The following is a 14109-nucleotide window of genomic DNA, read 5'->3' as shown; positions in this document are numbered from 1 at the left end:
GTGACCGAGGCCACCGAACAGTTTTCCCCAGGTCTAAAAGTTCCCTTGTTTACCGACACGGGTTCTGAAAGTTTAATTTCATCCGCGTCAACAGGGATTGTCCATAATCGTCACCATGGTCAAGAATTAGGGCACGGTGTCGCATTTAACGGTATCACCAAGTAGATCATTCCCAGGTTCCGAGGCTTCTCCTCGCCTCAGGTTCCAAAAATTTTAAACGCCCGTAATAGCAGGAAAATCAAGTTGGAGATATAGTCACCATGGTAACAGTGACGACGTTTAGCGGGACAGGTAGATCTTCCAGGTTCTAACAGGCGTTCGAAATTAAACTCGTTCGTAAAAGCAAGGAAAAACAGGTTGGACATGGTCACCATGGCCAAAAATTTGGTTACGGTGTCAACGTTTAGAGAAAGAGCCAACTAGTTCTTCCCCCAGGTTCAAACAGGTTTTCTGTTTATCGTCTCAGGTTCAGAAAATTTGAAATGGTTCGGAAAAGCAAAGAGAGACAGTTCAGACGTGGTTACCGTGATCGCGAAGCTTAGCGAAACATCCAACAAGTTCTTCCCCCAGGTTCAAAAAGTTTCCCTGCTCACTGTTTCTGGTTCAGATAATTTAAGCTCGTTTGTGAAAGCAGGAAAAAGAGGTTGGACATGATCACCATGGTCAAAAATTAGGTCACAGAGCCAACCTTTAGCGATACAGGCAACAAGATCTTCCCCCAGGTTCAAAAAGTTTCCCTTCTTATTGTCTCTGGTTCAGATAATTTAAGCTCGTTTGTGAAAGCAGGAAAAAGAGGTTGGACATGATCGCCATGGTCAAAAATTAGGTGACAGTGCCAACCTTTAGCGATACAGGCAACATGATCTTCCCCCAGGTTCAAAAAGTGTCCCTGTTTATTGTATCTGGTTCAGATAATTTAAGCTCGTTTGTGAAAGCAGGGAAAAAGAGGTTGGACATGATTACCATGGTCAAAAATTAGGGGACAGTGCCAACCTTTAGCGATACAGGCAACAAGATCTTCCCCCAGGTTCAAAAAGTGCCCCTGTTTATTGTATCTGGTTCGGATAATTTAAACTCGTTTGTGAAAACAGGGAAAAAGCGGTTGCACATGATCGCCATGGTCAGAAATTAGGTTACAGTGCCAACCTTCAGCGATACAGGCAACAAGATCTTCCTCCAGGTTCAAAAAGTTTCCCTGCTTATTGTCTCTGGTTCAGATAATTTAAACTCGTTTGTGAAAGCAGGGAAAAAGAGGTTGCACATGATCGCCATGGTCAAAAATTAGGTGACAGTGCCAACCTTTAGCGATACAGGCAACATGATCTTCCCCCAGGTTCAAAAAGTTTCTCTGCTTATTGTCTCCGGTTCAGATAATTTAAGCTCGTTTGTGAAAGCAGGAAAAAGAGGTTGGACATGATCACCATGGTCAAAAATTAGGTCACAGAGCCAACCTTTAGCGATACAGGCAACAAGATCTTCCCCCAGGTTCAAAAAGTTTCCCTTCTTATTGTCTCTGGTTCAAATAATTTAAGCTCGTTTGTGAAAGCAGGAAAAAGAGGTTGGACATGATCGCCATGGTCAAAAATTAGGTGACAGTGCCAACCTTTAGCGATACAGGCAACATGATCTTCCCCCAGGTTCAAAAAGTGCCCCTGTTTATTGTATCTGGTTCAGATAATTTAAGCTCGTTTGTGAAAGCAGGGAAAAAGAGGTTGGACATGATTACCATGGTCAAAAATTAGGGGACAGTGCCAACCTTTAGCGATACAGGCAACATGATCTTCCCCCAGGTTCAAAAAGTTTCCCGGCTTACTGTCTCTGGTTCAGATAATTTAAGCTCGTTTGTGAAAGCAGGGAAAAAGAGGCTGGACATGATCACCGTGGTCAAAAATTAGGTGACAGTGTCAACCTTTAGCGATACAGACAACAAGTTCCTCACCCAGGTTTAAAAAATTTCTCTGTTTAGCGTCTCTTAATTCAGAGAATTTGTACTCGGTCGAAAAAGCAGGGAACCATAGGTTTTACATAGTCACTATGGTCAAGATTAAGTTACGGTGTCAAAGTTTAACGAGATCGGCCAACAAGAACTTCCCCCAGATTCAATGTGCCCTCTGTTTATCGCCTCTGGTTCAGAAAATGTAACTCGTTCGTGAAGGAAGGGAAAAACAGTTTAGACATGGTCACCACGCTCAAGAATTAGGTGACGGTGCCGACGTTGGGCTATACAACCAATAAAATCTTCCCCAGGTTCAAAAAGTCTCTCTGGTTACCTTCTTTGCTTCAAAAAATTTACATTCGTTCGAAAACAGGTAACATCAGGTTGGGCCATGAGCAAGAATTTGGTTACGGTGACGACGCTTACCACCAAAGACCAAAGTGGTCTTCCGTCAGGTTTAAAAAGTTCCTCTGTTTATCACCGCCATCACCACCATTGTCAAGAATGATGTTTTGCGGTACCACTTACCAGATCATCCCCAGGTTCAAATTTTACCCTGTTTATCATCACTGGTTCCAACAATTTCAGCTCATTCGCGAAGGGCTGTCAAAAACAGGTTAGACATTGTCCACTTAAGCCAGAATGAAACGAAATGACTGTCGTGCCACAGGAGAGATCATCTTCCAGGTTCAAAAAAACCCTGTGAACCTATGAAACCTTTCCCCAGGTCCGAAAACGTTTCCCTTTTATTGTTACAGATGAATACATTCCTCGCCGGCAAAGGAAAGTAGGAACAAGCTGGTCACGGCGTCAGAGGGTCAGGATTACCTTATGGGGACACCTTTTCGTGGCACCACCATATTCTCCCCAGGTCCAAAAACTTTTCCTCCTCTAAATCAGAGAACAGATTCGGCATAGTCCGCATGCATACGCTATGAAATTATGAGGGAAATGTTGGAGATCGTCTCCACAGGACAATAACTCCTGATTAGGTGTAGCACAGCCACCGTTTACCAGAAAATGATTGTACACATCGCCTTTAACAGTAAAAATAAACAATTTATTAACAAACATCAATGAAAAATGTTCTAACAGGTTTGCATAATTTACACAAAATAAATAATATCATTTATTCTTTGGCTAAGGCAACGTCACGTGTTACAGCCGTCTTTCTGCTTCGAACACGATTGGCTAAACAGCACGGCGTCGTGTATTGTCGGAAATATCACGAATCGACAACTCTTCCCGTCGTAACTGTCGCACTTCTTTAACGTTTCAAAGACGCTTTCTGCAGTACGAAGGTTATTAGACGTTCGTAAGTGAACACGAGCTTACCCGAACACGAGCAGATATACATCGCGACGTCAATCTGTCGGTATTGTTCGATGAGTGATCGCAAAGTTTCGACGCCCGACGGATCGATGTATGTCAAAGCGGCGAAGTCGAGTATAATGCATCTGGTCAGTAGCTCCTCGCCCTCTGACCTGGTAAGGGAGTCCTGGGTGAGCTCCAGGTCTTTCTTTTTCGCCGTGAGTAACTTCATGGGATCGAAGCCGGTCCGCTTGAACAGCATCGACTTGAACGCGCCATTGGAGGCGAAGTTTAAGCTGCCGCTGTAATGGAAAATCTTAATTCCGCTCATCTCCTGAATCTGAAAGTGACAAAGTAGAGAGCGTGCTTGAAGTTCCCAAGGCGTACCCCCTTGTAGTGCTTGACGTCCAGGTAGAGATCGGTGTTCGGCACTACCCCCAGCAGGCACGAGTACGGTTTCTGTGCCTGGATGAAGATGCTGAAGAGCGATATGAGAATCCCAGCCAGTAAGCCGTAGTCAATACTGATAATGGTGGTGGTGAAAAATGTTACTATCCAAACCGTCGCGTCCCACTTACTCAACGCCCAGTACTTCTTCAGCGAGACGAACTGGATTAGCATCGACTTGAGTGCGACCACGATAATGCTCGCCAAAACGCACTGAAACGGTTGCAAAATCAGCTGGAAGACTTCTCAAGGACGAACTCACCCTGGGCAGGCTTTCGAAGACCGGGCCAATCCAGAGCAACACGGCGAGGATGATCACGCACGACACCACCGAGGCCAGCTGCGTTACACCTCCAACCGTCTGCTGGATCATGGTCCGCGAAAGTGAGGCGGTAATTGGCATGCACGAGAAGAACGAGCCGAAGAAATTGCTGAAACTCTACAAGCTTCCTCAGTATCGCGCATCGCGAACTTTAAACTCTTACGAGCGCCAGCAGCTCCTGGTTGGCATCAACTTCGTAACGCGCCTTCTGGGCGACGATCAGCGCCATCGACATCGTGATGGTATACGAGACCATCGTTATAATAAACGCCTCCATGGCTATCGTTGGCACCAAAGAAATCGATGGAAGGTCCGGAAGCGGTAGCCTGCAAACGAACTGGTTACTCCAAACATGGACCGTGAGTGATCGGCACTTACCCCGTTGGCACATTTCCAACGACGTTTAGTCCGTAGTTCTCCTTCATGTGAAACCCGTAGGAGAGGCCGGTGCCGATGACGACGGCAGCTAATTCAATCGGGAACGGAATCTTCGTCTTTTTCGCGAGCAGTGGCTAAAATGACTCGTGGCTAGTCGCTCGATGCAAACTGGGCGGAGACTTACCTTCAGGATTTCGTTGTTGATGACCATGACGGTGATAAAAACGCACGATATAACAATGGCGGCCACTTTTGCATCGGGGAGTGAACGGGCAACATCATAAATTGTCTAAAAAAAGAAGCAAATTCGTTTCAAAGGTACTACGCTTGGAGGAGGGGGGGGGGGGGCTACTTAATTCAAAACGTTCTAGAGATTTACAATTTGTAAATGACACTTCTGTTTGAATCAGCGGCAACACCGCAGTTCTAAAATGTTACTCCGAGCTTTTGGAGTTTCTAAATTTTTGAGGCACTCAATTTCAGCCGTCCCAAAATGTATAAAAATTGAGGACCCGAACTTCTAAAGCTTTTGGAATTCTCTAATTTCTTCATTTTTAAAATAAAATTTAATTCATATTAACACTAAGAGTTTATTCCTGAATTTTGAAACTTCAATTAAAAATAGAAATTACGGCACTGCCTTTGGTCAGCTTTGGATTGCGATTATACAAGTTTTATTTTTGTTGAATTTCGTAATCGCTAGAAAATACCTCCGTAAATAAAAAATATCAAGAATTAATTTCAAAATTCGAAAATCGAATTCCGCAATTCTGGAAATTCGGTATAATGGACTACAATTATGGAACACATTTCCTGAATTTCGAAATCTTAGAAATATGAAAATCACCGTAAAATAAAAAATTAAGAAATTTCAATATTCCAAAAGAGAATTCCAGAATTCCCGAAATTGTTCTCGGGAAAGATTCAAATTATAGCTTTCCCTTTGTCCAGAATTTGAAACTTATTCTAATTGTGAGTGAATTATGCGATTGTAGACCCCGAAATTGTCCGCCAACATAAAAATTCCAGAAATTTCAATATTTCAAAAGAGAATTCCAGAATTTCCGAAATTTTTCTCGGGAAAGATTCAAATTATAACTTTCCTTTTGTCCAGATTTTGAAACTTGTTCTAATTGTGAGTGAATTCCGCGATCGTAGACCCCGAAATTCTCCGCCAACTTAAAAATTCAAGATATTTAAATATTCCAAAAGCAAATTCCAGAATTCCACAAATTTGTCGAACGAATTTCCGTTTTGCCAGCAATGCAATATTGGACAATAACGCGCTGTAATTTTTTATGAATTGCGCGGTCTTAGAAACCGAAAATCTCCGCAGACATGATGAAGATGAAAAAATTTTCAAAAATTTGAAAACAGAAAAGTTTAAAATTATTACCGTCTGTGCATCCATGAGTAGTAATTGTGAAATACATTAAATTCTGCTAAGGGGGTTTTCCATGGCTCCCAGATCCCCCCCTTCGCCCCCTTGATACGTTCTGGTATGTTAGTGTATTCCACAGGAAAGAGGGATACGTGTGCTCTTCTCTAAAAACTAATACTATTATGAGAGTCTGAGCCATCTTAGCATATTCCACAGGAAAGAGGGATTCGTCTGTCTGAACTCACCAAAACACTACCTTAAAACCAAGAAAATGAAAAGTGAAATCACTAATAATTAGGTGCTGATTAGGTGCTAATTAAGTGCTCTGTTTTCAAATTCTGTGCTCCTACTTTTTTTAATTTTTACTTTCTGGGAAGTAATAATGATATGTATATCAGTAACACTTGACGACATGTCTTTGTAACCACATAGCAGAAGTAAAACTAAACAAAAAGAAGCGGAGCACAGAATTTGACAACAGGGCACTTAATTAGCACCTAATCAGCACCTAATTATTAGTTAAGTCACTTTCCAATTTATTTGTTTTTAAGGTAGCGCTTTGTTGAGTTTCCCGAACCTGCAGAATGTCATAATTTAAAGAAAAAAGGAGCATTTAATTTGGGAATAAGGCACTTAATTAGCACATAATTCGCACTTTACTGTTAGTTAGTTCACTATTCTTTAAGGTAGTGATCTGCTGAGTTCATATGAACTTGAAAGAACATATCATAATTTTAAAAAAGGAGTATTTAATTCGGGAATAGGGCACTTAATTAGCACCTAATTAGCACCTAATTATGAAATACGTTTGATTGTGTTCTTCTGACCTTGCTCCCAGGTTCATGGACATGGTTCATATGAATTCACCAAAGCACTACATTAAAAAATCAAGAAAATGAAGAGTGAACTAACTAATAATTAGGTGCTAACTAAATGCCCTATTCTCGATTTAAATGCTCCTTTATTTAAATTACATGTTCTGCGAGGTTCATATGCACTCAGCACAGCCCTACCTTATAAATCAAAAAAATGGAAAGTGAAATAACTAATAATTAGGTGCTGATTAGGTGCTAATTAAGTGCCCTATTTTCAAATTCTGCGCTCCTACTTTTTTTTTAATTTTACTTTCTGGGAAGTAATAATGATATGTATATTGTATTATCACTAACACTCCACGACATGTTTTTGTAAACACATAGAACTAAAACTAAACAAAAAAAGTCGAAGCACAGAATTTGAATACAGGACACTTAATTAGCACCTAATCAGCACCTAATTATTAGTTAGGTCACTTTCCATTTTATTTGTTTTTTAAGGTAGCGCTTTGTTGAGTTCATATGAACCTGGCAGAATGTCATAATTTAGAAATAAGACGAATTTAATTTGGGAATAAGGCACTTAAATAGCACATAATTAGCACCTAACTGTTAGTTAGTTCACTTTTCGCTTTCCTTGTTTTTTAAGGTTCATATGAACTTGAAAGAACATGTCATAAATTAAAAAAAGGAGCATTTAATTCGGGAATAGGGCACTTAATTAACACCTAATTAGCACCTAATTATGCAATACGTTTGATTGTGTTCTTCTGACCTTGCTCTTAGGTTCATGGACATGGTTAATATTATGAACTCACCAGGGCACTACCTTAGAAAACCAATTAAATGAAAACTGAACTAACTAATAATTAGGTCCTAATTAGGTGGTAATTAAGTGCCCTATTCACGCATTAAATGCTCCCTTTTTTTAAATTACGACATGTTCTGCGAGGTTCATATGAAATCAGCACAGCCCTACCTTACAAAATCAAGAAAATAAAACGTGAAATAACTAATAATTAGGTGCTGATTAGGTGCTAATTTAAGTGCCCTGTTTTCAAATTCTGTGCTCCTACTTTTTTTTATTTTTACTTCCTGGGAAGTAATAATGATATGTATTTCACTAACACTTGACGACATGTTTTTGCAAACACATAGCAGAAGTAAAACTAAACAAAAAAAGGCAGAGCACAGAGTTTAAAAACAGGGCACCTAATCCGCTCCTAATTATTAGTTAGGTCACCTTCCATTTTATTGGATTTTTAAGGTAACGCTTTGTTGGGTTCATATTTTATTTTGCCTTTATTTTTAAGTGGGCGGGGTTTCAGCCGAGGCTGCTCTACCAACCCAACCCCCTATACATTTACAAATATCCATGCCCGAACCCGGATTCGAACCAGGGACCCTGTACCGCAGTCGAGCTTCCACTGAACTGCGCTACACGGGCCGAACCTGGCAAAATATGTCATAATATAAAAAAAGGAGCATTTAATTTGGGAATAAGACACTTAATTAGCACCATAATTGGCACCTAATTATTAGTTAGTTCGCTTTTCTTTGTTTTTTAAGGTAGTGATCTGCTGAGTTCATATAAACTTAAAAGAACATATCATAATTTAAAAAAGGAGCATTTAATTCGGGAATAGGGCACTTAATTAGCACCTAATTATGCAATACGTTTGATTGTGTTCTGCTGACCTTGCTCTGTTAGAAATAAAGAACACTTACGCAAGGAAAAGGTAGTACATACCAAAAAATCGTATGTAGCTCTCTGGATGTCATAGTCCCTATGCGACTAAAGCCTCCGCAAACTCAAAAATTTGCTGTGGCTAGCACAGATACCACCCTGACGATGCAATAGTTTAGCCATAATATGGAAAGACTTCAAAAATTAATAGTTTTTTTTGTTAATTTGACACACACGTGCGACTCTGCCCCTGACTAAGAATATGTGTACCAAATTTGGTTCCAAACGGTTTAGCCGTTTGGCTGGAAGTGAGAGTACAGACGAACCGACGAACCGACATTGTAGAGATTTTATTTGTTTCGAATTCCTGGTGCTTGAAAACGAGTATTTCCGTCAAAATTGGGGGGGGGGGGGGCATTTTTTTTAGCCCAAATTACCCCATTTACAAAATTTAAAAAATCGAATTCCGAAATTATAGCAATTCTTTCAGCAAACTGTCCATCCATGGGCAGTAATTATGAGACTCATTCATTCCTAATTTTTTTATTTCCCAAAAATCTCAAAAACACGACGAAATGTACAAGTGTGAAAATTGATCTCTTGAATTCCTTATGTAAAGTCAAAAATTATGGATCGCCTTCTGTCCTGTTACGGGCAAAAATTACAAAAGGCATCCAGTTCAATTTTTTTTTTAAATTTCGCAACCGTGGAAAAATCGGCAAACTAAGAAATGAAGCAATTTACAAATTCAAAATTCGAATTTCGGAATTCTAGCAATTCTTACAACAAAGTCCAAAAGTCGGTAGTTAAGAAATGCATTCTGTTCTAATCTCAAAAAACTCAAAAATGAAGAAATTTACAAATTCGAAAATCAAATTCTGGAATCCCATCAACTCTTTTAGAAGTCAAAACTTATGGATCTCTTCTTTGAATTTCTCAATCGTGAAAAATAAGAATCTCGCAAACCCAAAAATAAAGAAATTTCCAAATTCGTAAATCGAATTCCGGAATTCTAGAGTTTCTTATATTCAATTATGCATGAGTTCCTAAAGCGTTTATTTTCCAATTTAGCAATCGAAGATTAAAAATGAGGAAAAGACGAATAGAAAATTCATCAGGTTCTAACTTTGTAAATGTAAAGAGGAGGAATTACGGCATCTTCCATTCGACTGGGGAAAAAAATCATAGAGGCTCTAAATATAGTTGTTTATGTGTTGGGAGATATCTCAATCGGATATCTAATTATTTGTAACATTCATGTGACTGCTACTTGACGTCACATCATCATGTGCTTGGTCACAAGTAATCCATTATTTTGAAATCTGAAAGGGTCATTCACACCTGTACCGCCCAGGGCCGGATTTGCGTACAAGCAGAGCAAGCACGTGCTCGTGGGCCCCCGACCTAAGGGGATCCAGCGTAGAGTGATTTAGTGACTTTTGTAAACTTCCGTATAGAGTTAGGGGCCCCATCACTACCTCGTACCAAGTAAGAGAAAAAAGCGGATTAATTCGTTTTATCAGTCGATCGAATTAGTAGTACACAAATCAATAAATTGACGCAAATGACCTTTGCCACGCGGAATTTTACTTACGAAAACTAAGGCGAATATTCCCTTGCGTTTCGGCAAGACGAGACCGAAGAGGTCCTTCAGCTGCGAGGTGGCGACGTGGAAGGCGGAGGCGCACGTGAATGCGTTCACCAAAGTTTCGGACAGCAACGTGGTGACGATTCCTAATCTAAATATGTACATCAACATCTGAAATTAAAGACCTGAATTTAGGGCGTGGAGTCTTCGGGGTTCACCTGAAATGCTGCCACGGTGAAGGTTACAGTGGTTGCGACCTGCATTGGAGTGTAATAAAAGTCTTCGTTGAAGTCCGTCGCATTGGCGCTGGTGCCATCGTTGGAGTATTCCGAGACTACCTTTCCAGTCATTAGGCAGACCACAGCGAACGTACCCATTGAGACATGCCTGGAGGTGCCGAACAGGACGTAGACCAAGACCGGAAAGAACGCCATGTATAGACCGGTGATTGGTGGCAGGTTGCCCAAGAGAGCGTAGGCCATCCCCTGAAAAGGGCGAATCAGTCCAGGTTCGTCCTCTTGGAGCACTCACCTGTGGTATATGCATGATCGCTATGGTAAGTCCACTCGCCAAATCTCCCGCGATGTTCTTCCGCCAATTGTAGCGAGGCAACCATTTCAAAATCGGAACAGTATTGAAAATGCACGATTTCGCCTTGCACGAGGCGAACTTCTTCTGCACCGTCCTTCTAACTACAAAAATCAACCTAAACCGGCGACCAAAGCCCGAAATCACTTACGATCCGGCGTTCTGTACTGATAGGTGGTCACCTCGTTGAGCTCTTCCGTCTGGTACACAGGGCGCTGAACGTGTAAGGCTGCTTGGGTCACGAACCTCTCATCTTCCATACCACTGCAACCAAAACCAAAATGTTAAAAATCGCAATTTCCGAAACCGAAGACAACCTCATCAGGTAAGTGGTCGTTCGTAAAAGTAAAGGCTCTTTTTCCGTACCCATCCTGTGCGGTGCGAGGTTAGACTAATACCGCATCTGTCTACAATGTGACATGACGAGTTCCTCATCGATTAGCGCCGAGCGATTAGGTTCACTAATAGCCACTGATAAGCCGGTTAGTCATCTGTTTATTTTGGAATGCGGAATTTGGGTCAAATGATAGCGAGGTGGTCGCAAACGTATCTACGTACCTTTATCTTTGACACGCAAACGCCGTGACCTGACAGGTGTCAATGTCAACCGGTGTTGGGAGTAAACGCATATTCTCTCCCAAAAAGTATTTCGCCTGAGGGTTTGAAAGCACGTGTTAGAATCAAGAATGGATTTCGAGGCATGGTAAGCAGTATATCTTTTTCATTACAAGCATTATTAGTGTTCACGGTATATTTTGTTGAAAGATCCTCGTATCTTTTGAATAGGTCGCTCAATATATTGTTGGAATAATTAGTGGTTAAATTAGCCTCTAACTCCGTAGGAGGATATAATTGCGTTTTTTTTTCTTTTTTATTGTAAGTACCGCCATTTGCATTTTCCATAATTGAAGTGTATCGTTTCTTTAAGTCTCGGCTGATATTTGTCATATTGCAATTTCCATCGACGATTCATGTCTAATTAGCCGTCTTTTTTAAGCGGTAGGTACGCCGAAGAGGCACTTAATTAGCGCCTAATTATAGTTAGTTCACTTTTCATTTTCTTGGTTTTTTGAGGTAGTGCTCTGCTGAGCTCATATGAACCTGGCAGAACATGTAATAATTAAAAAAAAAGCATTTAATTCGAGGATAGGACACTTAATTAGCACCTAATTAGCACCTAATTATAGTTAGTTCACTTTTCATTTTCTTGGTTTTTTGAGGTAGTGCTCTGCTTAGCTCATATGAAGCTGGCAGAACATGTAATAATTTTAAAAAAAGGAGCATTTAATTCGAGGATAGGACACTTAATTAGCACCTAATTAGCACCTAATTATAGTTAGTTCACTTTTCATTTTTTTGGTTTTTTTGAGGTAGTGCTCTGCTGAGCTCATATTATGAACCTGGCAGAACATGTAGTAATTTAAAAAAAAGGAGCATTTAATTCGGGAATAGGGTTGTTAATTAGCACCTAATTAGCACCTAATTATGCAATATGTTTGATTGTGTTCTGCTGACCTTGCTCTGCTAGGTTAATGGACATCTTTGTTTGCCATTGCGAGTCTTTCAGGTTAGCGAGCCTCCAAAATGACCGGATTTTTGGCACTTTAAGAGATATATTGCTGCAGACCCCTTTAAAATTCAAACGGATGCAGAGGAAGCAGGAGATGCGTCTAAAAGTTTCTGCATTTGGATTAATGAAGCAATGGGCGCGACTAAAGGATTTTAAGCCTCAGAAGTTCGCGAGACTTCAATTTTTTGGCACTTTAAAAGAACAAAATTGAAGATTTGCTGTTGTAGACTTTTTTAAAATTGCAACGAATACAGTGGAAGTCGAAGATGTGCCTACAAGCTTCTCCAATTGGATGAATGGGGCAATAGGGGCAAAGAAAGGATTTTTGTTGACATTTCAAGGCTCTCAGTTTAACGAGACTCCAAGATAACTTCAATTTTGGCACTTTAAGAGAAGAAAATTGAAGATGTACTCTCAAAGAAAGAAAGATTCATGTTTTCATGATTGTATTGGGTAGGGTTATTTGATTTTTTATTTACTGGGGAGCAGTTCATATCTCCCAGACCCCCGCTATTACGTTCTCGCACAAGAAAGGACACCAAGGAAGGAATATTCGATGGGTTTTTTTAAGTATGTCGAAAGGGTTCAGGGCATATTTCGGGGAAAAAACACAACACCAGGGGATCAAAGGGATATAGAACCCACCTCCCTCCCGCCTCTCAGTATTTTACGAAATATCCTTGCGTAGGATTTCATGATTGCAGGGACAGGGTCATATGACTTTGTTTCACTGCAGGGTTTTCCATACTCCCCAGACCCCCAGGTATTACGTTCCACCTAAAAACGGAATCCAAGAAAAGAAGACTTTATGGTCTTTATTATACTACCCCCTTAGAGTATTATAGCTTAGCGTATTTCGAAAGAAAACGTCATACCGGGGGGTATGGCGGGTGAGGAATACCTTCTAGTATTCTACGAGATCTTCGCGCGTATAATTTCATGATTGTAGGGAAAGGGTCATATGATTTTGTTTCACTGTGGGGTATTCCATACACCACAGACCCCCAGTATTACGTTGCCACCTAAAACGGAAGCCAAGAGAGGAAGACTTGAAGGTCTTTATTATATTACCCCTTAGATTATTATGGCGTAGCGTATTTCGGAATAAAACGTAATACCGTGGGTCTGGGTGGTACGGAATACATTCCCACCTAAAAACGGAGGCCAGGAAAGGAAGATTTGTTGGTCTGTATTATATTACCACCTTAGATTATTATGGCTTAGCGTATTTTGGAAGAAAACGTAATAGCGGGGGGTCTGGGGAGTATGGAATACCTCCCTGTATGCCACGAGATCTTCATGCGTATGATTTCATGATTACAGGGAAAGTGTCATATGATTTTGTTTCACTGTGGGGTATTCCATACTCCCCAGACCCAACCCCCAGTATTACGTTCCCATCTAAAAACGGAAGCCAAGAGAGGAAGACTTGATGGTCTATATTATATAACCCCCTTAGATTATTATGGCGTATTTCGGAAGAAAACGTAATACCGGGGGGGGGGGTATCCTGTGGGGTATGGACCCCCCCCCCCCGTATTCTAGGTCTCTACGAGATATTCGTATTTATCATTTTTCATGAATGTAGAGAAAGGGTGCTATGATTTTGTTCCTCTGTGGAGTATTCCGTGCCCCCAGACCCACCGGTATTACATTCCCACCCAAAAAAGAAATCCAAGAAAGGAAGACTCAATAGTCTTTCTTTAAATGTTCCCGATAGACTTAGGGCGTAGCGTATTTTGGAAGAAAGCGTGGTTTGGGAGGTATGCCCCCCCCCAAGTATTCCACGAGACCTTTGTGCGGATGATTTCATGATTCTAGGGAAAGGGTCATTTGCTTTTGTTTCACTGTGGGGTGTTCCATGCACCCCGGTATTACGGTCTCACCCAAAAACGGAAAGCAACGGTCTTTTTTAAAGTATCATGATATTCTTCAGGGCTTAGCCTATTTCGGAAAGAAATCGTAACACCGGGGAGTTTGGGGGGCATGGAATAACCCCTCCCCCTCCAGTTTATCACAAGATTTTCAAGTGCATGGTTTCATGATTGCAGGAGGAGGGGTCATCTGATTTTCGTTTCAAATGAAG

General features: G+C 40.9%; 1 protein-coding gene across 4 annotated transcripts in view; it reads right to left on the bottom strand.

The window, feature by feature from the left end:
• Positions 1-2974: 2974 nt before the first annotated feature.
• Positions 2975-14109, bottom strand: part of LOC116160999 (solute carrier family 26 member 6-like) — a 33608-nt gene continuing 22473 nt past the window's right edge. For 3 of the 4 annotated variants that reach the window (XM_031474168.1, XM_031474169.1, XM_031474170.1), the window contains exons 2-12: positions 10605-10717; positions 10397-10557; positions 10084-10350; positions 9872-10036; positions 4579-4683; positions 4395-4528; positions 4180-4342; positions 3957-4133; positions 3635-3907; positions 3272-3587; positions 2975-3224 (exon numbers count right to left, since the gene is read on the bottom strand). In XM_031474168.1, coding sequence (XP_031330028.1) covers positions 3088-3224; positions 3272-3587; positions 3635-3907; positions 3957-4133; positions 4180-4342; positions 4395-4528; positions 4579-4683; positions 9872-10036; positions 10084-10350; positions 10397-10557; positions 10605-10717 — 2011 coding nt within the window. In that variant the 3' untranslated portion in view covers positions 2975-3087. Of the gene's footprint in view, positions 3225-3271; positions 3588-3634; positions 3908-3956; positions 4134-4179; positions 4343-4394; positions 4529-4578; positions 4684-9871; positions 10037-10083; positions 10351-10396; positions 10558-10604; positions 10718-10770; positions 10927-14109 lie in introns of those variants that run through there. The other variant, XM_031474171.1, reaches the window with a different exon arrangement.

This window comes from Photinus pyralis, unplaced genomic scaffold, assembly GCF_008802855.1.
Source record: "Photinus pyralis isolate 1611_PpyrPB1 unplaced genomic scaffold, Ppyr1.3 Ppyr1.4_LG10, whole genome shotgun sequence".
Lineage (NCBI taxonomy): Eukaryota > Metazoa > Arthropoda > Insecta > Coleoptera > Lampyridae > Photinus > Photinus pyralis.
This window is presented reverse-complemented; position numbering and strand designations above follow the sequence as displayed.